The 21,437-nt window shown below is 42.3% G+C and overlaps 4 protein-coding genes across 4 annotated transcripts; all 4 read left to right on the plus strand.

Moving 5' to 3' along the window:
* Positions 1–515: 515 nt before the first annotated feature.
* On the plus strand, positions 516–923 carry LOC127695419 (keratin-associated protein 2-1-like). The gene has a single exon (XM_052197564.1). The coding sequence runs from the start codon at positions 516–518 to the stop codon at positions 921–923; it is 408 nt and encodes a 135-aa protein (XP_052053524.1).
* A 4,329-nt stretch (positions 924–5,252) lies between these two features.
* On the plus strand, positions 5,253–5,660 carry LOC127695421 (keratin-associated protein 2-1-like). Its single transcript, XM_052197566.1, has one exon. It carries the CDS (start codon positions 5,253–5,255, stop codon positions 5,658–5,660), a length of 408 nt encoding a protein of 135 aa, XP_052053526.1.
* Positions 5,661–13,818: 8,158 nt separating this feature from the next.
* LOC127695420 (keratin-associated protein 2-1-like) lies at positions 13,819–14,226 on the plus strand. The gene has a single exon (XM_052197565.1). The coding sequence runs from the start codon at positions 13,819–13,821 to the stop codon at positions 14,224–14,226; it is 408 nt and encodes a 135-aa protein (XP_052053525.1).
* A 6,768-nt stretch (positions 14,227–20,994) lies between these two features.
* On the plus strand, positions 20,995–21,402 carry LOC127694262 (keratin-associated protein 2-1-like). The gene has a single exon (XM_052195769.1). The coding sequence runs from the start codon at positions 20,995–20,997 to the stop codon at positions 21,400–21,402; it is 408 nt and encodes a 135-aa protein (XP_052051729.1).
* Positions 21,403–21,437: the final 35 nt, after the last annotated feature.

Here is a 21,437-nt window from a genome sequence, read left to right on the forward strand (position 1 = left end):
TCCTGGGAGTTCTCTGGGAAGCAGATGAGGATAGTATGGCTTATTGCGGCAGTAATGAGTCTGCTGCTGTCCTGTCCATGTGTACTAATGAGGGAAGTCACTGCTTGGGTGGCAACCCAGAGAGTCTTTGAAGACAAAGTGATGACATCAGAGCCAAGGAGAGAGTGGTTAGATCATATCTAGTTTAGAAAACAAATTCTTTCTTCTTTGATGACTTAGAAATGTTACAAACTCATCATAATTGAATCCAGTGTTTAGATTCAGTAAGAATAAACCACAAAAGAAAATAAAGGGATATTTGTGATGTGTATGCATGATATGTAGGAGGGCGGGGACAAAAAACCATTAGTCAATGCTAACTCTTAATTAGTCAGAGGATTTACAAGAATGATCATGTGCCTGGGGTCATCAGCACTGTCCAGGTATATAAAGGGACCTGGCCCAGGGGAGACATCACATCTGAGAACTCCAAACCTCTCTTCACTTCTCAGTCCCACTCCAGCCCAGACACCACCATGACCGGCTCCTGCTGTGGATCCTTCTCCTCCCAGAGCTGTGGAGGCTGCTGCCAGCCCTGTTGCCTCCAGCCCTGCTGCTGCAGGGACCCCTGCTGCTGCCGCCCAGTGTCCTGCCAGACCACAGTGTGTCGCCCTGTGACCTGTGTGCCCCACTGCACTAGGCCCATCTGTGAGCCCTGCCGCCGCCCCATCTGCTGTGACCCCTGCAGCCTGCAGCAGGGCTGCTGTCGCCCCATCACCTGCTGCCCCACCTCCTGCACAGCTGTGGTCTGCAGGCCCTGCTGCTGGGCCTCCACCTGCTGCCAGCCCATCTCAGTGCAGGCTCCCTGCTGCAGGCCCCCCTGCTGCCAGCCCGCTCCCTGTCGCACCACCTGCAGGACCTCCCCATGCAACACCTGCTGCTGAACACCTGGCACCCCTACCAAGGACACACCTTCCCCTACACACCTGCTCACTTGGGCTTTTAGTCAAATTAAAAGAAAATAGTTTTGCCCAAAGGTTACCACAAGGTAACATCCTACAGCCTGGATACCATGTGAAATTCAGGAGATGGCATCCCTGCCCTATTCCAAATTCCCAGACATCTGTATCAGCGGACGTCATTTGTTGTGGATTGTAAATCATCTTCAAAAGTCCCCAGAATGGACTGGACAAGTCCATTTTGAGCTCTCATGATTCAGACAGATCAAATCCTCACCAGCGTCTCTGCCATGTATTGCTCACTGTTTCAATAAAATGATTTTCCTGGCATAGCAAATAGCACGCTCCTGCCTCATTCATTAGTACGTGTTATTGGTGTGTGCAGATGAACAAGAGTCTAGACTCTGCCCAAGGAAACCAAGATCATTTGTCTCAAATATCCTTTCACCTACTTAGCTCTGATTCTCTTCTAAGAGTCATCTCAGGCTCTCTATACCACATACGCGCATGGGCACATCTACTTGTATAAAGTCAGGCTACATTAGGTGCCCTGGTGCACTCTTGTGGCATTCTGAGCTATCCCACTCCCCTATAAAGCCTCGCACTGAGATTACCAATTTCTCTGCATTCGTGGAAGAGACTACCATTTATCGGTTTTGTCTGTACAGGGAGAGTTTAGTCCTTGTCTCCCATTTGTTAAATGAAACTAAACTGCAAAGGAACTGTCTTTACAAGAATAAAACCAAGAGATATTTACTTAAAGCAAAAACAAAACAAAAACAAAAGCCAACCAACAATAAAACCTTTCATTGTATATAACTTAACTTCTCTAAGTTCTTGTTTCTGTTGTAATTTCCTTCAAATACTGTGACCAACAGCAACTTGGAGAGGAAAGGGTTTGTTTCTTTGATCAGGTTAGTTACCATCAGGAGGTTCCAAGGATAGATGCCCCAGACAAGTTCAGAAGAAGAGACTGTGGAGGAATGCTGCTTCCTGCTGGCTCCCTCTGGCAGAGAGATCTTTAGAGTAGTTCAGGCCCACCTTCCTAGGGATGGCATCATAAAATGGGAAATTGAGACCGTCTCGATGTAGATCACCAAAAAAGAAAAACTGACTTCTACCAGTCACATCAAGTGTTCAGTGCAATAAATTGTGCTATTATACTGTTTCAGAGCATCTCTATGCCAAAAGAACTTAAAACAAAATGCTCTCCACTTCAAATCAAGTCATTGAGGGTCAGAGAGAATTCAGGAGAAAGCATACCCACACATTCCAATTTTTTTTCCTGAGATACTTCACATGACCAGGAGAAATATATTTTCTAATTAATGCCAATATACCAATCAGATTAGTATGGTCTCAGAAATGAAGTAAATCTTTAATGCTTGTTATAATTTTAAAATCAATAGAAACAAAGCTCTAGACCCTAGGACTTCCAAGGGGAATTTAATAACCAGAGCAAAAAACAATATGTACTATGGGTATCTGAAAGCCCATTCAAGGGAATTTAAAATTTAAAAGCAATAAGATATTCAAAAAGATTAGTTTAATTTTACTGACTTTAGGCCAATGAACATTTAAACTTAAGAAAGATTAGTTAGATATATGGTCTATAGATTGTTTACATATAACTTCATAATCTGTGATATATACATGTACATCACACACACACACACACACACACACACACACAGTTACATATACACACTACAGAAACAAATTTACTAAGTTCCCTGACCATTGCTTTTCTGTATTATGAAATTTAACTATCTTCTCTTTTTGTTTAATTATATGCATGTTTGGTTAATTAATATGCATCTGCTTGTGTGAATAAATCAGTCTGTGAAGAACTCCAGACAGTAATGACTCCACTTGACAGATATGGAAATCATGACTGGGAAGATGTCATTTGCCTGGGATACACAGTTCCCATCCTCATATCTGGCTCCTATGACCAAAGGATATTTTAAAGTTTGCTACTAAGAATGGATTCTCTATGAGAAACATACTTTGATTTCAGGATTTTAGACACCCCATGGCATCCAGAAGCCCCCAAACTAGTTCCTGAGAGGACACAATCATGACACCATTGAGATGAGGACACGGGCCTACCAACAATCACCATCATTGTGTTCTTTCCCAACCAAACCACAAGTCTCACAACTAATTATCATTATCCTTAAAATGTGCATTTTCCCATTGGTGATTATGATCTTGCAGAATGCATGGAACTGGGATAGTATGACATTAAAAGCTTATGTCATAAAGTTCAGGGACACTCCCCTTGCAACAAGTTCATCCTGACTGTGTGTCAGCAAGAGCTCTCAAGCAGAAGCACCAAGAGTTGTCATAGGATCTGACTGTGGCAGCATTCAGGTGTCCTTGCAGGGAATTGTGTCTGGAGAAGCTGAGCACGTCTGTTCATGAAAGATCCAACATCAGCATGGGCTGTGGAACAGACATATGACCCATCTTCCATGAGAAATGATATGGTGAAAAGAAAAGACAGTATTACAACTTCACATCTCCTACCTGAAATTTGGAGTCTTCTATTAGTTACTATTTGTTGTGACAATATTCCTGACTGTGTCAATTTGAGGAAGTGAGGCTTTATTTCAAAGTGCAATTCCAGGTTACAGTGCATCATTATGGGGGAGTCCAGGTGGCAGGAAGTTGGAGAAGCTGGTCATGGCACATCTGTGGTCAACATCAGAAAGCACTGGGGTAGTGTCTACAGTGGTGCTGAGCTCACACTCATTTTTATTTACTCCAGAGCCCAGGCCATGAAACATTGCAACACACATACAGGGGGGTCAGTCTACCCACAGTCAGGGTCGGGCTTCCCACCTCAGTTAACTCAATTAAGGAAGCAACACCTAGGTCTAGCCACAGGTTGACCTAATCTAGACAACTGTGACTTCCAGGTTGATTCTCCATTGTGACTAGTTGATAATGAAAACTAGCCATTACATGAACTCATAGGTAAACTTGATTCCAGAGTCCTCAGCAACTCTTGTCCAATGCTTGTAGCTGCTTCCCAAACCTTGTTTTATCTCCTGTATCCCCTGTGGTGGTGGCGATGCACAGAGTTCTGTATTCAGTCACCCACTCACTAAAGTCTCCTTTTTAATAATCTTATCTCATATGTTATAAGCAGTCACAATGCTCAGCCAACAATCCACAATATTGACTACAGTAAGATAATTGAGTCCTTCTCAAATATTTTTGATAGATTTTATTAAATTTGTTTTAATTTTATGTATGGGTGCACACACATGATTGTGGGTACAGTTGTGTTAGGGTTTATGTGTGGAGGTCAGGGGACAGCTTGCAGGAATCTGTTTTCTCTTTCTACCATGTGGATCCTGGAGGCTAAACTTTGGTTGCCAGACTTAGTGGCAGGAGCCATCTCACCAGCCCTACAACAGATTTTAAAGAATTTAGCATGCCATGCCTCGGTCATACTTAGAAAGCAAGAAACATAATAATCAAGTGACAAATTCAGAAGACAGGCATGAGTAAAACCTTCATGTGGTTTGATCTCATTGACCTTTAAAAAGTTCTTTGCCTTTAGTGGCTTTTAGTTTTAGCTTTTCTCACTACAAATTGTCACTACTCTGTAGTAAGAAATTTCAGGGCTTAGTTTTTTTTTTCTACTCCATCCCCCTAATCGCCCTGTTCACAAACTAAGTGTCTCATGAGAGGTTTCCAGTTACAGGACAATTCAAGTCTTTTCTCAAATGCCACTCTGATGCCTTTGGCAATTATGTCTCCATGAACAAGGTAACAATCTATCTTCCAGAAGCCCTGGGCCGTATTTTTCATAATAGAATAGACACACGCCTACTTTTATGAGCCATCTTGGCTCTTCAGGAATTGTTACTGTGTCTGGATGTCAACCAGAACTCAGGAAGGTGACTCAGGTGCATTATAGGCTCATACCTCCTCAGAGACTGTGAACAAGGGGAAAGTGACATCACCAGTGTGTCCTCTGGACTTTCAATCTGTCACATGGCCTAGCCTGCGAAGATTAACAGCTGAGCAATACTTCTGATGATACAAGCTACCAGGAGTTCATTCCAAGGGAAATAGTAGAAGGCTAGAAAGAAAATCATCCTTGCAGATACTGAAACTGTTGCCTGGCAACTGAATTCATAGCTCTCTTTTCATTGGGTAACCACAAGTACAGGAAATGGCCTTTGGTCAGCACTGTCCAGGTATATAAAGGGACCCGGCCCAGGGGAGACATCACATCTGAGAACTCCCAACCTCTCATCACTTCTCAGCCTCACTCCAGCCCGCCCAGGCACCACCATGACCGGCTCCTGCTGTGGATCCTTCTCCTCCCAGAGCTGTGGAGGCTGCTGCCAGCCCTGCTGCCTCCAGCCCTGCTGCTGCAGGGACCCCTGCTGCTGCCGCCCAGTGTCCTGCCAGACCACAGTGTGTCGCCCTGTGACCTGTGTGCCCCACTGCACTAGGCCCATCTGTGAGCCCTGCCGCCGCCCCATCTGCTGTGACCCCTGCAGCCTGCAGCAGGGCTGCTGTCGCCCCATCACCTGCTGCCCCACCTCTTGCACAGCTGTGGTCTGCAGGCCCTGCTGCTGGGCCTCCACCTGCTGCCAGCCCATCTCAGTGCAGGCTCCCTGCTGCAGGCCCCCCTGCTGCCAGCCTGCTCCCTGTCGCACCACCTGCAGGACCTCCCCATGCAACACCTGCTGCTGAGCTGTCTAATAGACAACTTTGCCAAGTGAACAGAACTCTGCCTACTCCTGATAAAATAGAAGAGAGATACCATCTTTGCAGGTCATCTGTTCTTCCACAGCTCAACCATAAAAGCATATCGAATTCCCCGCAGACATATGCAGCTGGTCTTCTGCATAGCTCTAGATATATCCTAACTCCATCAGCAGAGTTCTTGGCATCAAAAGAACATGTAAGCAAAAATCAGGTTCCTTCATAAAGATCCATCCCATTGAGTTACTATAATTTTTGTTTTTATTTCAAGGTTCAGACAGGATATGGTTTCAGCATGGTATTTTTGTGCTGTGGTTTTTGCATGATGAAAAATAAAAAAAAAATATTTCTGGTGAAACATACACATCCTTTTTGTATTCTTTCTTGATCTTTGAAATCTCATTGATGTATAAATTACACTGTTTAGAATGAAAAGACTGGAAGGAAAATGTTCCTAACAGCTGTATTTTGACCTCACACACACACACACACACACACTCCCAAGTACATTTGAGGTGTGTGGTCCATAACAGTGAAAAGAATTGAAACGTTTCAGATCATCTTGCCAATGGGCTTTGGTGGTAATGAGACAAAAATAGTGAGGCAGATTTTTGATCTTGAATATGACTTGGAAGTGGTCCATACACTTGAGAAAAGGAAGCAAACCAGTGTTAATAGCTCTGCTCACTGCCCAACATAGAAAACTATGCCTTGGTCATAATACCTGACACCCAGGAACCCCTTACCACTGAGTTCCTCTTATTTATTTATTTATCTATTTATTTATTTATTTATCATCTAACACCCAGGAACCCATTATGACTGAATTTCTTTTATTGATTTATTTACTTATTTATTTATGAAATTTTTTCTTTATTTACATTTCAAAGTTTATCCCCTTTCCTCTTTTCCCCTCACAAAACACCCTATCCCATCTCCCCCTCCCCCTGCTCACCAACCCACCCATTCCCACTTCCCTGTCCTGGCATTGAGCCTTCTCAGGACCAAGGGCCTCTCCTCTTATTGATGTCCAACAAGGCCCTCCACTGTTATATATGTAGCTGGAGCCATGGGTCCCTCCATGTGTACGGTTTGGTTGATGGTTTAGTCCCTGGGAGCTCTGGGGGTACTGGTTGGTTCATGTTGTTGTTCCTCATATGGGGTTGTAAGCTCCTTCAGCTCCCTGGGTTCTTTCTCTAGCTCCTCCATTGGGGGCCTTGTGCTCAGTCCAATGGTTGACTGAGAGCACTCACCTCTGTATTTGCCAGGTACTGGCAAAGCCTCTCAAGAGACAGCTAAATCAGGCTCCTGTCAATGCTTGTTGGCATCCACAAGAGTGTCTGGATTTGGTGACTGTATATGGAATGGATCTCTGGATGGTCTTTCCTTCAGTCTCTGTTCCACACTTTGTCTCTGTATCTCCTCTCATGGGTATTTTGTTCCCCTTTTCTAAGAATGACCAAAGTATTCATACTTTGGTCTTCCTTCTTCTTGGGCTTCATGTGGTCTATGAATTGTATGTTGGATATTCCAAGTTTCAGGGCTAATATCCACTTATCAGTGAGTGCATACCGTGTGTGTTCTTTTGTGACTGGGTTACCTCACTCAGGATGATATTTTCTAGTTCTATCCATTTGTCCAAGAATTTTATGAATTCATTGTTTTTAATAGCTTAGTAGTAAGTATTCCATTGTGTAAATGTACCACATTTTCTGTATCCATTCCTCTGTTGAGGAACATCTAGGCTCTTTCCAGCTTCTGGTAAGTTCCTTTTTATTTAATAGATAAGTCTCTCTCATCTCCCCCAGCCAGCACTACCACAGCAGTTGGGTTTCCAATGTGGCCACTGATGAGAAGAACAGAATAATGCAGCCTTTGTTAGAACCTCACAATCAGTGTCACTGAAACAATGTCGACATGGGTTCAGATGGGGGCATATTAATTACTAATAATATAATCCTGTGATTACATTAACCCTTTGTGGGGTGGTTTCACATCTGTCAGATAAGCTAGTCAAGAAGGCTAGCCACTGGCTATTGATTTATTTTTATTTATTTTTTGTTTATGTTGTTCCCTCCTCCTCAAAAACACCATCTATCAACCCAGCATGGTAGTACATGCCCTTATTCCCAGCACTTGGGAGGCAGATGCAAGTGGATTTCTGTGAGTTCAAGGCCATCCTGGTCTCCAAAGTGATTTCCAGAACAGTTGGGACTGTTACAAAGAGCAACCCTGTCTTGAAAAAAACAAAAATGAACAAAACAAACAAACAAACAAACAAAAAGGCATCTACCACAGAAGTAATTATAGAGAAAAAATAGACACAAACAATTTACAAAACAAGAGCTAAAAGAATGTGTTGTAAAACTTTTGAATCTTGGAACCAAATATAAGTGAATCTTTTGAAATGTGCCTTGCCATATGTAGTGGCTATTCCTAGTTGTCAACTTGACTATATGTGGAGTGAATTGTAATCCAGAATTGGAGGGATAACCTGTGATCCTAATCTGGAGGCTGAGAAATACAAGTTTCTGACCGCGATCTTGGCATGGAGATCTTATGGCATAGTGGCTATAAATCCCAGAAGATTAAGACAGGGAGATCTCTGAATTCAAGGTCATCTGGGATTAAAGGCATAGTGGCACAGGTCTTCCTGCTGGAGACCTATATAAGGACATTGGAAGAAGACTCTCTCACTCTTCCTTGCCTGCTTGCTTCGTGGGACTGAGCAACTGCTAGATCCTTGGCCTTCCATTCACAGCTGCTGCTGACCATTGTTGGGAGTTGAACTGCAGACTATAAGTCATCAACAAATTCCCTTACTATATAGACACTACCCATAAGTTCTGTGACTCTAGAGAACCCTGACTGATGCACCACACCTACTGATTAATGAGAGAAGTCAAATGAGAAGTTTGGGCTGGTTTCAGTCAAGACTGGATTTTGATTCACCTGCATAATCATGGCACATAGAAAATAATAAATTATATTGAAAATAAGTAAGCATTAAGTAGGTAAGAGGGAAGAAAGATACCTTCCTATCCCCATTCTCCACCTTTCTGATACGTGTATTCTTATTCCACTAAGCTGGTTCCTTCCACAAAATGTCACAACAAGAGTAGTATATGCAGGGTATTCTATGACTGGGAAATTCTAGGGACCATTTGATAGCAATACAATTTTAGTATGTATACAATAGGTTGTTATTACTATTATTCATTTTTATTAATGATGATGATGATGATGATGATGAGATAATGGTGATGGAGGGCAATTATTTCCCATCAGACCTTTGGTTTACAGATCCCATTTCTTTTTTATTTAGGTGAGTTATTCTATTTTTTTATTTTTCATTATATTCAGCTCGATATATATTTTTATACTAATATAAAAATGATGGACATGTTATGAAATGAACATAAAAAGATAAAGTCTTTTTGTTTGTTTTGTTTTGTTTTTAGTAGAGCTTAAAATCTTGGATCTTACTGTGGTAGAAACCCAAAATAAGAACAATTTTTAGACATTGGAGTTCATTGTGATAAGGCTGTACTTCAATGCCCCTCACATCACCAAAGGATTTTACCTCCATAGTAGCCATGCTAAGAGTTGACAGTTCTGCTGCACCAAGGAATGAATTGTAGGCACAATTATTTGAAAACAGATTTCCTGCTATGGTTAAAGCTATTCGACTTGAGTGATTGTCATCATTCTCAGCCCACAGGAAACAGATTATATTCATTTAAGAAATGGTGTGTGTACTAAGATGGTCTATCCATGAAGTCATTCATCAACTGTTTCAATGAACAATGGTTCTGCTTGGAGGGTGGCACAGACATTAGGTGAGGGTAAGATTCTGGCTGTGATGATTTTGAAAATAATTCATCTCAGAAAAAGAGTAACTTACAAGGTCATTTTCAAAATTGATCAATAATTATAAATATCAAGCAAAACATTCAGTCTCACTCTTTGTTGCTCTCTTACAATCCACCTCCCAAGTTAATTGCCTATGTTTCTTTTGGATGTATAATTAATTTTGAAATATTTAAGCTGTTCTGAAAACCATAGTATAGTGTAAAAACATCAAAAAAACAATCCTACTAATACAGAGGCTGAGATAGGAAAAGCATGATTTCAAAACCATTATGTGGTACACAGCAAGACATCGTCACATACAAACAAGCAGAAAGTATATATGGATTGCACAATATTGGACCTATTTCTCTAATTACCAAATTAGAGAGACCACTGGGTGACAGCAAACAAATTTCTAATTCCTTATATTTTTGAATTTCGATAGATTAGGATATGTTGGTAATATAAATTTTCATATTAAGAGATATTAAGGAAAAGTGATTGTTACTTCCTGTGATTTTTGTTGTTAGAGGTGGAATTATGTTTGTGTGGTGTTGTTGAAAGAGTACTTTCTTGCTTTTTCTAGGGTGTAGTTTCCCTCCTTGTATTGGTGTTTTCCATCTATTATTCTTTGTAGGGCTAGATTTGTGGAAAGATATTGTGTAAATTTGGTTTTATCATGGAATGTCTTGGTTTCTCTATTTATGGTAATTGAGAGTTTTTGTTGGGTATGGTAGCCTGAGCAGGCGTTTGTGTTCTCTTGGGGTCTATATGGTATCTGCCCAGGATCTTCTAGCTTTCATAGTCTCCTGTAAGAAGTCTGGTATAATTCTGATAGGCCTGCCTTTAAATGTTACTTGACCATTTTCCCTTACTGCTTTTAATATTCTTTCTTTGTTTAGTGCATTTGTTGTTTTGATTATTATGTGATGGGAGGAATTCCTTCTCTGGTCCAGTCTATTTGGATTTCTGTAGGCTTCTTGTATGTTCACAGGCATCTATTTCTTTAGGTTAGGGAAGTTTTCTTCTATAATTTTGTTGACAGTATTTACTGGCCCTTTAAGTTGGGAATCTTTGCTCTCTTCTATACCTATTATCCTTATGTTTGGTCTTCTCACTGTGTTCTGAATTTCCTGGATGTTTTGGGTTAGGAGCTTTTTGCTCTTGTGTTTTCTTTGACTGTTCTGTCAATGTATGAGATCTTCTGCACCTGGGATGCTCTCTTCTATTTCTTGTATTCTGTTGATGATGCTTGCGTCTATGGCTCCTGATCTCTTTCCTGGGTTTTCTAGCCCCAGTGTTGCCTCAATTTGTGGTTTATTGTTTCTAGTTCCACTTTTAGATCCTGGGTGGTTTTGTTCCTTTCCTTTGCCTGTTTGATTGTGTTTTCCTGTAATTCTTTAAGGGACTTTTGTGCTTCCTCTTTAAGGGCTTCTAGCTGTTAACCTATGTTCTCCTGTAGTTCTTTAAGGGAGTTATTTATATCCTTCTTAAGTCTTCTATCATTATCGTAAGAAGTGATTTTAGATCGGAATCTTGCTTTTCCAGTGTGATGGTATATCCAGGACTTGCTATGGTGGGAGAATTGGGTTCTGACGATGCCAAGTAACCTTGGTTTCTGTTGCTTATGTCTTACACTTGCCTCCCACCATGTGGGTATCTCTAGTGCTACCTGCCCTCGCTATATCTGACTGGAGTCTGTCCTTCCTGTGATACTGGTTGTGTCAGACCTCCTCAGAGTCAAGCTGTCTCTGTGATCCTGGGATCCTGAGATCCTTAGATGCTAGGTGTGTCCGAGATCCTAGGGGTCAAGCTGCCGTTAGAACCCTGAGATCCTGGTGTGACCAAGCTTCTGGGATCCTGGGTGTACAAAAGCACCTGGGAGTGGAGTTTTCTCTGGGTGTTGTGGAACAGACTGTGGAGTTTGCACCCAAGGTCTGCTCAGGCCACCAGCCCAGACAAAGAGTAAGATGCCATGTCTTTGCTTCATTCTCTTAGTGCTGGGGTTGGAGCCTTACAAACAGTAAGCAAGAGCTCTGCCACTGAGCTACGTACCTCTCTCTCTGTAAGTCAAGTCTCTTTCTAAATATCTTTGTTCATGTATTAGTCAGGGTTCTCTGGAGTCACAGAACATAGGGAATGTCTTTCTATATTGAGGGAATTTATTGTGATCACTTACAGTTTGTAGTCAAACTCCCCAACAATGGTCAGCTGTGGATTGGAAGTCCAAAAATCTAGTAGTTGCTCAGTCCCACAAGGCTAGTTGTTTCAGCTGGTCTTCTATAGAAGTAGGTTCCAACAGATATGGTGGCAAGTAAATGCAAACAGGTGAAAAAGAACAAATCTTCCTTCTTCCAATGTCCTTATGTAGGTCTCCAGCAGCAGGTGTGGCCCAGATTAAAGGTATGTACCACCAAGGCCTGGATCTGGGACTTGTTTTGTCCCAGGCTGACCTTGAACTCAGAGATCTCTTTGCCTCAGTCTTCTGGGATTAAAGGTGTGTACTACCTTGCCTGGGCCTAAGCTTTTTATGGCCACTATGCCTCAAGATCTCCATGCCAAGATCCGAGTCAGAAATTTGTGTCTACCAGCCTCAAAATCTGGATCAGAGGTGAGCTCTCCAATTCTGGATTGTAGTTCATTCTAGATATAGTCAAGTTGACAACCAGGAATAGCTATTACAATTGCCCACTTTAAAATAATCTCTAAACACATCTGCTTTATTCCTCTCTGTTTTGTGTTTTCTTCTACCTTACCATTACTGACACTCATTTGTTTCTGCAGTAACCCTGTGCCTGGGTCAGCAACAATGGCTGCTATTATGCTGAGTGACCCTGAAAGGAACTGTGCAAGAGGCAGGACAGATGGCAGGGAGTGAACTGGAGCCTTCGAACACAGATCTAAAGTAGAAATCATTGCAGAGAAAGGACAGACACAGGAGCTGTAAAATAATGACATAAGCTTTATAGAATGCCTGAGAGTTTGATGCAACTGAACATCACAGTTGATTCTGTGGGTGGGAATGAACTTCAAGAGGTGTTGGAGATACTAGATATAGACAAGATAGGACCTAAGACCACTTTGTATTGAAACTAGCTGGCACTCTTCTACTAGGGGATAAAAGCCTCCCCAGATGGGCTCAGGGTCTTTGACTTCCTCACCTGTTTGTGGCTTTGTTCAAAGTGTCCCATGACCAATTAACTAGGCCCAGTTGTGACACTCTGTTTGGAGGCATATTTTAGAATATTTAGAATTCTCAGATTATGTAGGACTGAATTCTTCTAGTTCCGGGGGATATTTGGCAAGAGAGAATATGTGCAGATGACTCTAAAAGCGTCACAGGTAACAACTGTAAAAGTAAACGCACCATTAAAATTCTTAAAGCAAATGCTCCATAAGACCTGGTCATGTGGTCCTCATCATTAATTCTGCAACTCGGTGGACTTATGAACAATGTTGTGAAACATATTTGAGAGCTGAGTATTGGCTGCAGCATTTACTAGTGTTTGACACTGAGAAAAATCACTTTACCAAGTCTGATATAGGGAAATAGAGGGATATAATAATCCCTACCTTGTGGGAATTTATAAAGAATAAATTAATACATTTATTTAGTTAAGCATGAGGTTTGACACAGATTGCATTGAGCAATACTAAATCAAGATAGTAGACAACGTAATTTCCTTTGTCTTAGAAAAGTAAAACCCTCAAAACCAGCAAATGTGTATTCAAGGCCACCAAGATACAGGCCTACTAGGATGTGCTCCTGGAGCTCCCAAAGTAGATAGAAATTTCTTATTAACCTTTTTGACAGACTCTTAGAATATTTTTGCTTTGTTTTGTCCAGAAAGTTGACCAGTGGAGAAGGAACAGTAAGAAGATTTGCTGAATTCCCATTCACTCTGAGTAAGCAACCCTGATGTCACAGGAGCTCTTTTGTGGCATAAAAATACCACCTGGCAAAACTATGAAGGTAATTGGCGACTTTGAAGTTAGAGCCATTAAGTTCATATTTGAACCATAAATAGCAAAATATAATGAGCTGCCATTAAGTAAGGGACACAAATAATCTTTTATGAGGTCGTGAGCACTTAAAACATGTCCAAAGAACTTACTAATCCACCATTGCCCTTCCAGAAGGAACAAACCCAAAACAAGGAAATTGTCCTCTGTCCTGGGGTCATCAGCACCGTCCAGGTATATAAAGGGACCCGGCCCAGAGGAGACATCACATCTGAGAACTCCAAACCTCTCTTCACTTCTCAGCCTCACTCCAGCCTGCCCAGGCACCACCATGACCGGCTCCTGCTGTGGATCCTTCTCCTCCCAGAGCTGTGGAGGCTGCTGCCAGCCCTGCTGCCTCCAGCCCTGCTGCTGCAGGGACCCCTGCTGCTGCCGCCCAGTGTCCTGCCAGACCACAGTGTGTCGCCCTGTGACCTGTGTGCCCCACTGCACTAGGCCCATCTGTGAGCCCTGCCGCCGCCCCATCTGCTGTGACCCCTGCAGCCTGCAGCAGGGCTGCTGTCGCCCCATCACCTGCTGCCCCACCTCCTGCACAGCTGTGGTCTGCAGGCCCTGCTGCTGGGCCTCCACCTGCTGCCAGCCCATCTCAGTGCAGGCTCCCTGCTGCAGGCCCCCCTGCTGCCAGCCTGCTCCCTGTCGCACCACCTGCAGGACCTCCCCATGCAACACCTGCTGCTGAGCTAACCAACCTTACCACTAAGGATCCCTGGATGATGGTCAGGTTCATCCTGCTGCCACCCAGGACATGATTTTATATATATAACTTCTTGACACATCTAGTCTTCAAACTGTTTCAACCTATAAAAGACACCTTCTTTTTGGGCCCTTTTCTGATAGAGAACATTGTTCCCTCTTTGGATTGTGATCTAACTCTTTCGTGATATTTTCTGTTTCCAATAAACTCAACATTCTCAGCAAAGGTATCATGAGTGTTGCGATGTTTTCCTTTGGTCTATTGCCTCAATCACCAGAGAGGTTCTTTTTCACAACAGGATTCAGAATACCCTTAAATTGTTCTGAAAAACAACTTAAGTCTGAGTTGTTCTCTTGGGCTCACTCCAAATGACATATGACGAGACTGGAGACAGCCAGTCACTGTCTGTTCATTGCATAATCCAAATTCCACCCTTGCCAGCCAACTGAGAACCTGGCTGCCATGAGCAGCCTGTTAGGAAGCTGTGTCCAGGCAACATCTGCATGCCTAGTCTGGTAGCTTGTCACTCGAGCAGATACCTGTTGGTACATCATGAAAATCTGCAAAGCTGAGATGGAAGAGACCCCAACCTACATCTGCTGAATCCTCTCTGCTTTTGGAGGAAAGAAATGGCTAATGGGTAGGAAATACATTGGCTATTAAAGGAGATAAAATATAATTATAGTTATAAGTGTCGATACATTACCCTCCCCCAGAGAATAGACAATTCCCAAAATTCAACTTTGAAGTCAACACTTGTGCTTGGTGTGGTAAAATTGGAAGAAGCCTATTCACCTTGTCCAAGTCATTATATCTCTTCTGCTTGTTGCCAATGCAACAATGCTTTCAACAATGAATCCCCTTCTATGTACTTCAGGGGAGACATTTAGAACACTATTGACAGTGTTAGGGATATTAAGTCTGCAGTAGCCTTCCAAGTCTGCTTACCTTTGTGCTCAGAAATTGCATGATAATGACATTTTTCCAGCAAATCCATCCCTGTTAATTGGTGTGCTTTTATTGTACAATTACTATAAATGAGGCACTGAGCTCTTCCCACTGAGGGATATACCAAGCATGAAGCAGGATACCCTGCTTGAGAGAGTGTATACTGTATGTAGGGAGACGATGTATAGTTTATAAACTAAGCAAACTACATACCACAAGCAACATAAATATAAAGAATCTAAAAACAAAAACAAAAAAACAGCTACGCAAGGTGGTCTGGACTTATAATCCCAGAACTTGGAGGTTGAGGCAGGAGAATCGCCAAAACTTTGAGGATAGCATGAGCTGTATAGTAAGGTCCTGTAAGAGAGAGGAATGGAGGAAAAGAGAGAGCAATAGAGAGAGACCAGGCATGGTGGCACACACCTGTAATCCCAGCACTGTGAAAATGGAAGTGGGGAGGTCAGGAGTTTGAAGTCAATGATGACCACATGGCTTAAGGTCTGCTGGATATGTGAGAGCCTGTCACTTTTCCTCCTGCTCAAAGGGGACAGAGAGAGAGAGAGAGAGAAAGAGAGAGAGAGAGATTAAATGGATAAAAATGATAAACCTACCAGGAAATAGCACAGAGCTGTCCATAATATATTCGTATTATAAAGTAAACTATAATATGTGAAGCCATTTTGTGGGAAGTTTTTTTCTTAAATAAGCTATATCTGTTTGTGCCTAAATTATAATATTATACAAAATCTATTCATATTTGATAATACTCCATTTCTTCTTTAGATGTTTTAATTATACAATTTTTAAGTAAGCACATGCTTTTACTGTGATTTAATACAGTATCTAAAAGCCATTATTGGAGGTAAAAAGAGGGTAATAGAATTTATAAAAGCCAGAGAGGGAATTATTTAAATGAGGGAGGGATGATCCAGGAAGATAGTAATTAGAGCAAATAAATATATGATAATATCACTAATATTAAAAGTATAAGGCTATAATGAAAGTGTCACAGTGAAACCAATTTCTTTGCATGCTTACAAAAAAAATCAAAATAAAAAATTAAGGTTTTTAAGAAACTGTTATCATCGTGGAGAAAGCACTTAAGTTATTTTCAGTTGTCTTCTAATTTCAAAAACTTGCCTATTTATCAAAGTCTAGTTGAAACCCACCCCACCCCCCCTCAGGCAGGGGTACCACTAGATATAGTGGGATTCTCTAGTATTTTAAAAATATAACCAAATTATAATACATTTAATTTATCTTTTAACACTTGAAGATTATTGTTCAATTGTATAAAACAATCAGCATGTTTATGTTCCAAATTAGGAATTTCATAAGCTGTAAGGTATTCATGTTATATGTACTATATGTACAATTGTTCTTCCACTTGTATGAACAATCAGGAGTTTGAGATCACAAAAAAAAAATATTTTCCACACAAAATATATTCACAACAATGTTATTGAATGGAGTTCTATGATTTGATAACCAAAATATATTGCCTGCAACTGGTAGGAAGCTACAAACCTATTTAAAAAAAAACTGTGTTGCCGGGTGGTGGGGTTCACAGTAACATACACTGTCCACAATTCTGATTCATACTTGGCCTCTTCACTCAGTAGGAGTCCAATTCCCTTTAATAAACACCTGGGAAGGTTTCTTCCTTCCGGGTACATTAATTTTACTTTATGATATTAAGAAAACTCACCACTAAAACATTCATTTTATTTGATGGGCAACTGTGGTGGCTGCACGGACCCACATCAAACGTATTGACTTTGTTCTCCATTCAAATTTTAAAGTGTGTGTGGGGGGGGTATGTGTGTGTTTGTGTGTTTGTGTATGTGTTCATTCACCTGAGGGCACACACATGCATGTTTATTTGGGGTGTGAACCTTGGGTGTTACTTCTTAGGGGCCATCACCACTGGATAAGGTAGGCTCATTGTCCAGGTAGCCCAGAGCATCTGCCTATTCTTCTTCCCCAGCACAGGATGACGATCATATGCTACCACACCTTGTTTCTTTTAAATCATGGGTTCTGGGAGTTTCACTGAGGTCCTGATGCTTACAGAATAAAGCATTTTACCCCCCAGATAGTGCCCTTTCCAATAATGTAACCTTTTAAATACACCTCACTACACAGTTCAGGCATTCCTCAAACTAGAAATGCTCCTGCTTCTGCATCCTGAATACTGGGATTGCAGGCCAGCAACGTCAACTAAGATACAATCAGTCATCTAGCAAATATGATACACAAAATGTCTGACTCTGCTCTAAGTCCTTGATATTTGCTCATTTAATCCCCATGGCAACCAGATATGCACAATTATATAATCCACAAAGCCAGTGAGTGGCACAGCTTGATGTGAGTGTTGAGTGTTACTGGATAAGTGGTTTCATAAAATAGCATCTGTCTTGCTGTCAATGCCAGAGCAAGCAGCTGAGTCCACTCAGCCCTGCATCATGGATAATGGGAATTTAAACTATATGTCCAATGAGGATAGACTAGGAAGCCAGGCTAAGTATGCTATAGTAACAAAAAGAGCCATCCTCAGACTCTCTCCTTATAGATTGTTATATAAGAGGAAGAAATGATCCCTGTGGGGTGAGTGACGAGACGTGTATGTAACAGAAAAATTTGTGTTATGAAGTTGCTGTAGTGTGACTTTAGAGGAGACTCCCAGTGCAAAAAGAAAAAAATGAGATACCATAGTAACAAGAAATCTGATTATTAATGTGCACCAAACATACAAGTGTTTATTTATGTTGCTGTTTTGAAAAGGAAAAGAAGAGGAGGTAGAGGGAGTGGGAAGGAGAGGGAGAAGAAAAAGAGAAGGAAAAGAAAAGGGAGGAGGAGCAGGAGTAGGAAGAAGAGGAGGAGGAAGAGGAGGAGGAGAAAAAGAAGAACGAGGAGGAGAAAAAGGAGGAGGAGGAGAAGGAGGAGGAGGAGGAGGAGAAAGAGAAGGGGGAGGAGCAGGAGGAGGAGGAGAAAGCCATCTCCTGTATATGAACAAAGGACAGATTTCTAAGCATGTGAAGCACCATTAACCATAAGACACATCTACATTTCTTCCTCCTCTGTCTCTGGTGGTAGCATTATATCCAGTCATTTCACACTTTTTTGTCTTTTGAGGTGATGTGTCATGTAGACCATGCTGACTTTGAACTTGCTATGTAGCAGAATTACCTAGTACTCCAGATGCTCTGCCTCCCAAGTACTAGGATTATAGCTGTGTACCTAGGCCCAGTATATGGGATCAAAACCAGGGCTTTGTGGGTGTTAGGAAAGAGTACTCTAGTTCCCCTAAAAGTAGTTAAATTATGTTTTAATTACTACTGAGGTGACTCTTGATCCTGGAGCCCCAGGACACACTTCTGTGTGTGTGTGTGTGTGTGTGTGTGTGTGTGTGTGTGTGTGTCAGGGATCATTCTAAAATCACCTAGATGCTGCCTCAGAAGTTATAGGAAGATTTGCAAAGCTGGAAAGTAAGGATACCCCACCCTGAAAAAGCAAATCCAATGTGTTTTGAGCAGAGTCACAGTATTATACAATGTGGGGCAGCCTTCCTGCCTACCTCCCATGAGAAATGTATCAAATAACACCTAGGCAGTCTAGGGTAAGAAAATATATCATTTCCACTTGATGACAGTCACAGGATATCAAGGAATAGGGACTGGGGATCTCCCCCCAGCATTTGTGCTATGGAAATAGCTCAGTGAGTAAAGTTCTTGCTACAGAAGTATTCCTACCTGAGTCTGGACCTTTAGCCCCAGTATAAAGGCTGGGTACAGCAGTGTGCATCTGTAACCTGAGCCATGATGGGAAGTGGAAACAGGTGGATGCCTGGAGTTAGTTGGCCAGAAAGTTTGGCTGAATTAGTGAGCTAAATTCAAGTTCAGGTAAGAGATCCTGTCTCCACAAAGTAAGGTTAATGTCTTAGTCAGGGTTTCTATTCTTACACAAACATCATGACCAAGAAGAAAGCTGGAGAGGAAAGGGTTTATTCAGCTTACACCTCCATAGTGTTCATCACCAAAGGAAGTCAGGACTCAAACAGGTCAGGAAGCAGGAGCTGATGCAGAGGCCATGGAGGGATGTTTCTTACTGGATTGCATCCCCTGGCTTGCTCAGCTTGCTTTCTTATAGAACCCAAGGCTACCAGCCCAGGGATGGCACCACCCACAGTGGCCCTTCCCTCTTGATCACTAATTGAGAAAAGCCTTACAGCTAGATTTCATGGAAGCATTTCCTCACCTGAACCTCCTTTCTCTATGATAACTCCAGCCTGTGACAAGTTAACACACACAACCAGCCAGCACAGTGAAACGCACAAAAAAAGACACTAACATGGACCTTTGGCTTCAACACATGCACATGCACAAACATACATGCATGTGCAATATACTCACACATACACCAATACATACATAGAAAAGCCATGTTTCCAGTTAGGCATGAGAGTGTACATCTGTAATCCCAACCTTTGGGCAGCTGGAGGAGGTTACAAAGTGAGTCCCTGCTTCAAACAAGCAACAACAACAACAAAAAATAGGACTTAGAGATAAAAGTCAGTTCCCTGTGGCCAGAAGCATCAGAGATATACACACCCCCAACTAGAGAAAAGAATGATGCTCAGTGATGATTTCACTTCATACATACATACTTTCATACATTCATACATACATACAAGAAATAAGCTTGAGAGAACTAGAGAGCAGTGACCTTACATGATTTCATTTAATACACACATATTTTATAGAAATAAACTTGAGAGGACTAGAGAGATGGCTAAATAATTCTAAGAGCACTTGCTACTAGCAAAAGAACTGAGGTTCAATTCCCAGTACCCATTTGGTGACTCTCAGCTATTTGTAATTCCAGGTCCAGGGGCATCCAATGCCCACTTTTGACCTCTTAGAGGATGAGGCATGTGCATGGTATATATACACGTGCATCGGCAAAACACTCGGGCATATAAAATAAACATATCTAAAATACATTCTAATTTTCTGTATTTGAACTGCTGTTCTAACTAAGAAATTTGTATTATCTTGTACCAAATGGTAAATAAATGTGTTCCCAAAGAATCCTCCCCCAAAAAAACACTCTGCCTATATTGCCTGTTTGGTTTATAGACACATGCTTCCAGCACAGTCATTAAGGGAGAAGAATCCAGTCCATCATCTGTGTATCTCATACCTTGTTAGACATAATTATGTTGAAATCCAGGTTATCTTAATGGTAATAGTTAAAATGGGCCCAAGAGATAGTAGAAGGATCTGGGGCAGATTGGCCAACAGGTAAAGACCCAGTCAGATAAGAGAGAAAGTCCTGGGGTTCCATTACATGAAGGGTGACTGCAGTTAACCATGTTGCATAATCAAAATGAGAAGACAGAATCTGGAGTGTCTTCATCACTGCGGAGTGATAAATGTCTGAGATCATGGTAACTTGCCTCAGGTAAGTGTCCCACAACCTCACACATCACTCCACAAAGCCTCAATTTTTCTGTCAAATAGCACTCTGTCGGTCGCCTCATGGCTGTAATTTCCAAGTTTCCACAATGAACAGTGAGTGTAAGAGGTTCATATTTAGAGATGCAATGAGAATTATTTAATGAGGGCAACCAATGACTCAACCATTAGTCAAACATACATTGGATTAATTAGTCAAAAGATAAACAAAAGAGGTATCAGCACTGTCCAGGTATATAAAGGGACCCGGCCCAGGGGAGACATCACATCTGAGAACTCCAAACCTCTCTTCACTTCTTAGCCTCACTCCAGCCCAGACACCACCATGACCGGTTCCTGCTGTGGATCCTTCTCCTCCCAGAGCTGTGGAGGCTGCTGCCAGCCCTGCTGCCTCCAGCCCTGCTGCTGCAGGGACCCCTGCTGCTGCCGCCCAGTGTCCTGCCAGACCACAGTGTGTCGCCCTGTGACCTGTGTGCCCCACTGCACTAGGCCCATCTGTGAGCCCTGCCGCCGCCCCATCTGCTGTGACCCCTGCAGCCTGCAGCAGGGCTGCTGTCGCCCCATCACCTGCTGCCCCACCTCCTGCACAGCTGTGGTCTGCAGGCCCTGCTGCTGGGCCTCCACCTGCTGCCAGCCCATCTCAGTGCAGGCTCCCTGCTGCAGGCCCCCCTGCTGCCAGCCTGCTCCCTGTCGCACCACCTGCAGGACCTCCCCCTGCGACACCTGCTGCTAAGCAAGTGAGCTGAACCCCTGGGGCAAGAGCCATCC

The sequence above is a fragment of the Apodemus sylvaticus genome, chromosome 10, assembly GCF_947179515.1.
Source record: "Apodemus sylvaticus chromosome 10, mApoSyl1.1, whole genome shotgun sequence".
Taxonomy (NCBI): Eukaryota; Metazoa; Chordata; class Mammalia; order Rodentia; family Muridae; genus Apodemus; species Apodemus sylvaticus.

Coding starts and splice junctions, on each gene's coding strand:
- LOC127694262 (XM_052195769.1), top strand. CDS start 20,995: ATGACCGGTTCCTGCTGTGGATCCTTCTCCTCCCAGAGCTGTGGAGGC.
- LOC127695419 (XM_052197564.1), top strand. CDS start 516: ATGACCGGCTCCTGCTGTGGATCCTTCTCCTCCCAGAGCTGTGGAGGC.
- LOC127695420 (XM_052197565.1), top strand. CDS start 13,819: ATGACCGGCTCCTGCTGTGGATCCTTCTCCTCCCAGAGCTGTGGAGGC.
- LOC127695421 (XM_052197566.1), top strand. CDS start 5,253: ATGACCGGCTCCTGCTGTGGATCCTTCTCCTCCCAGAGCTGTGGAGGC.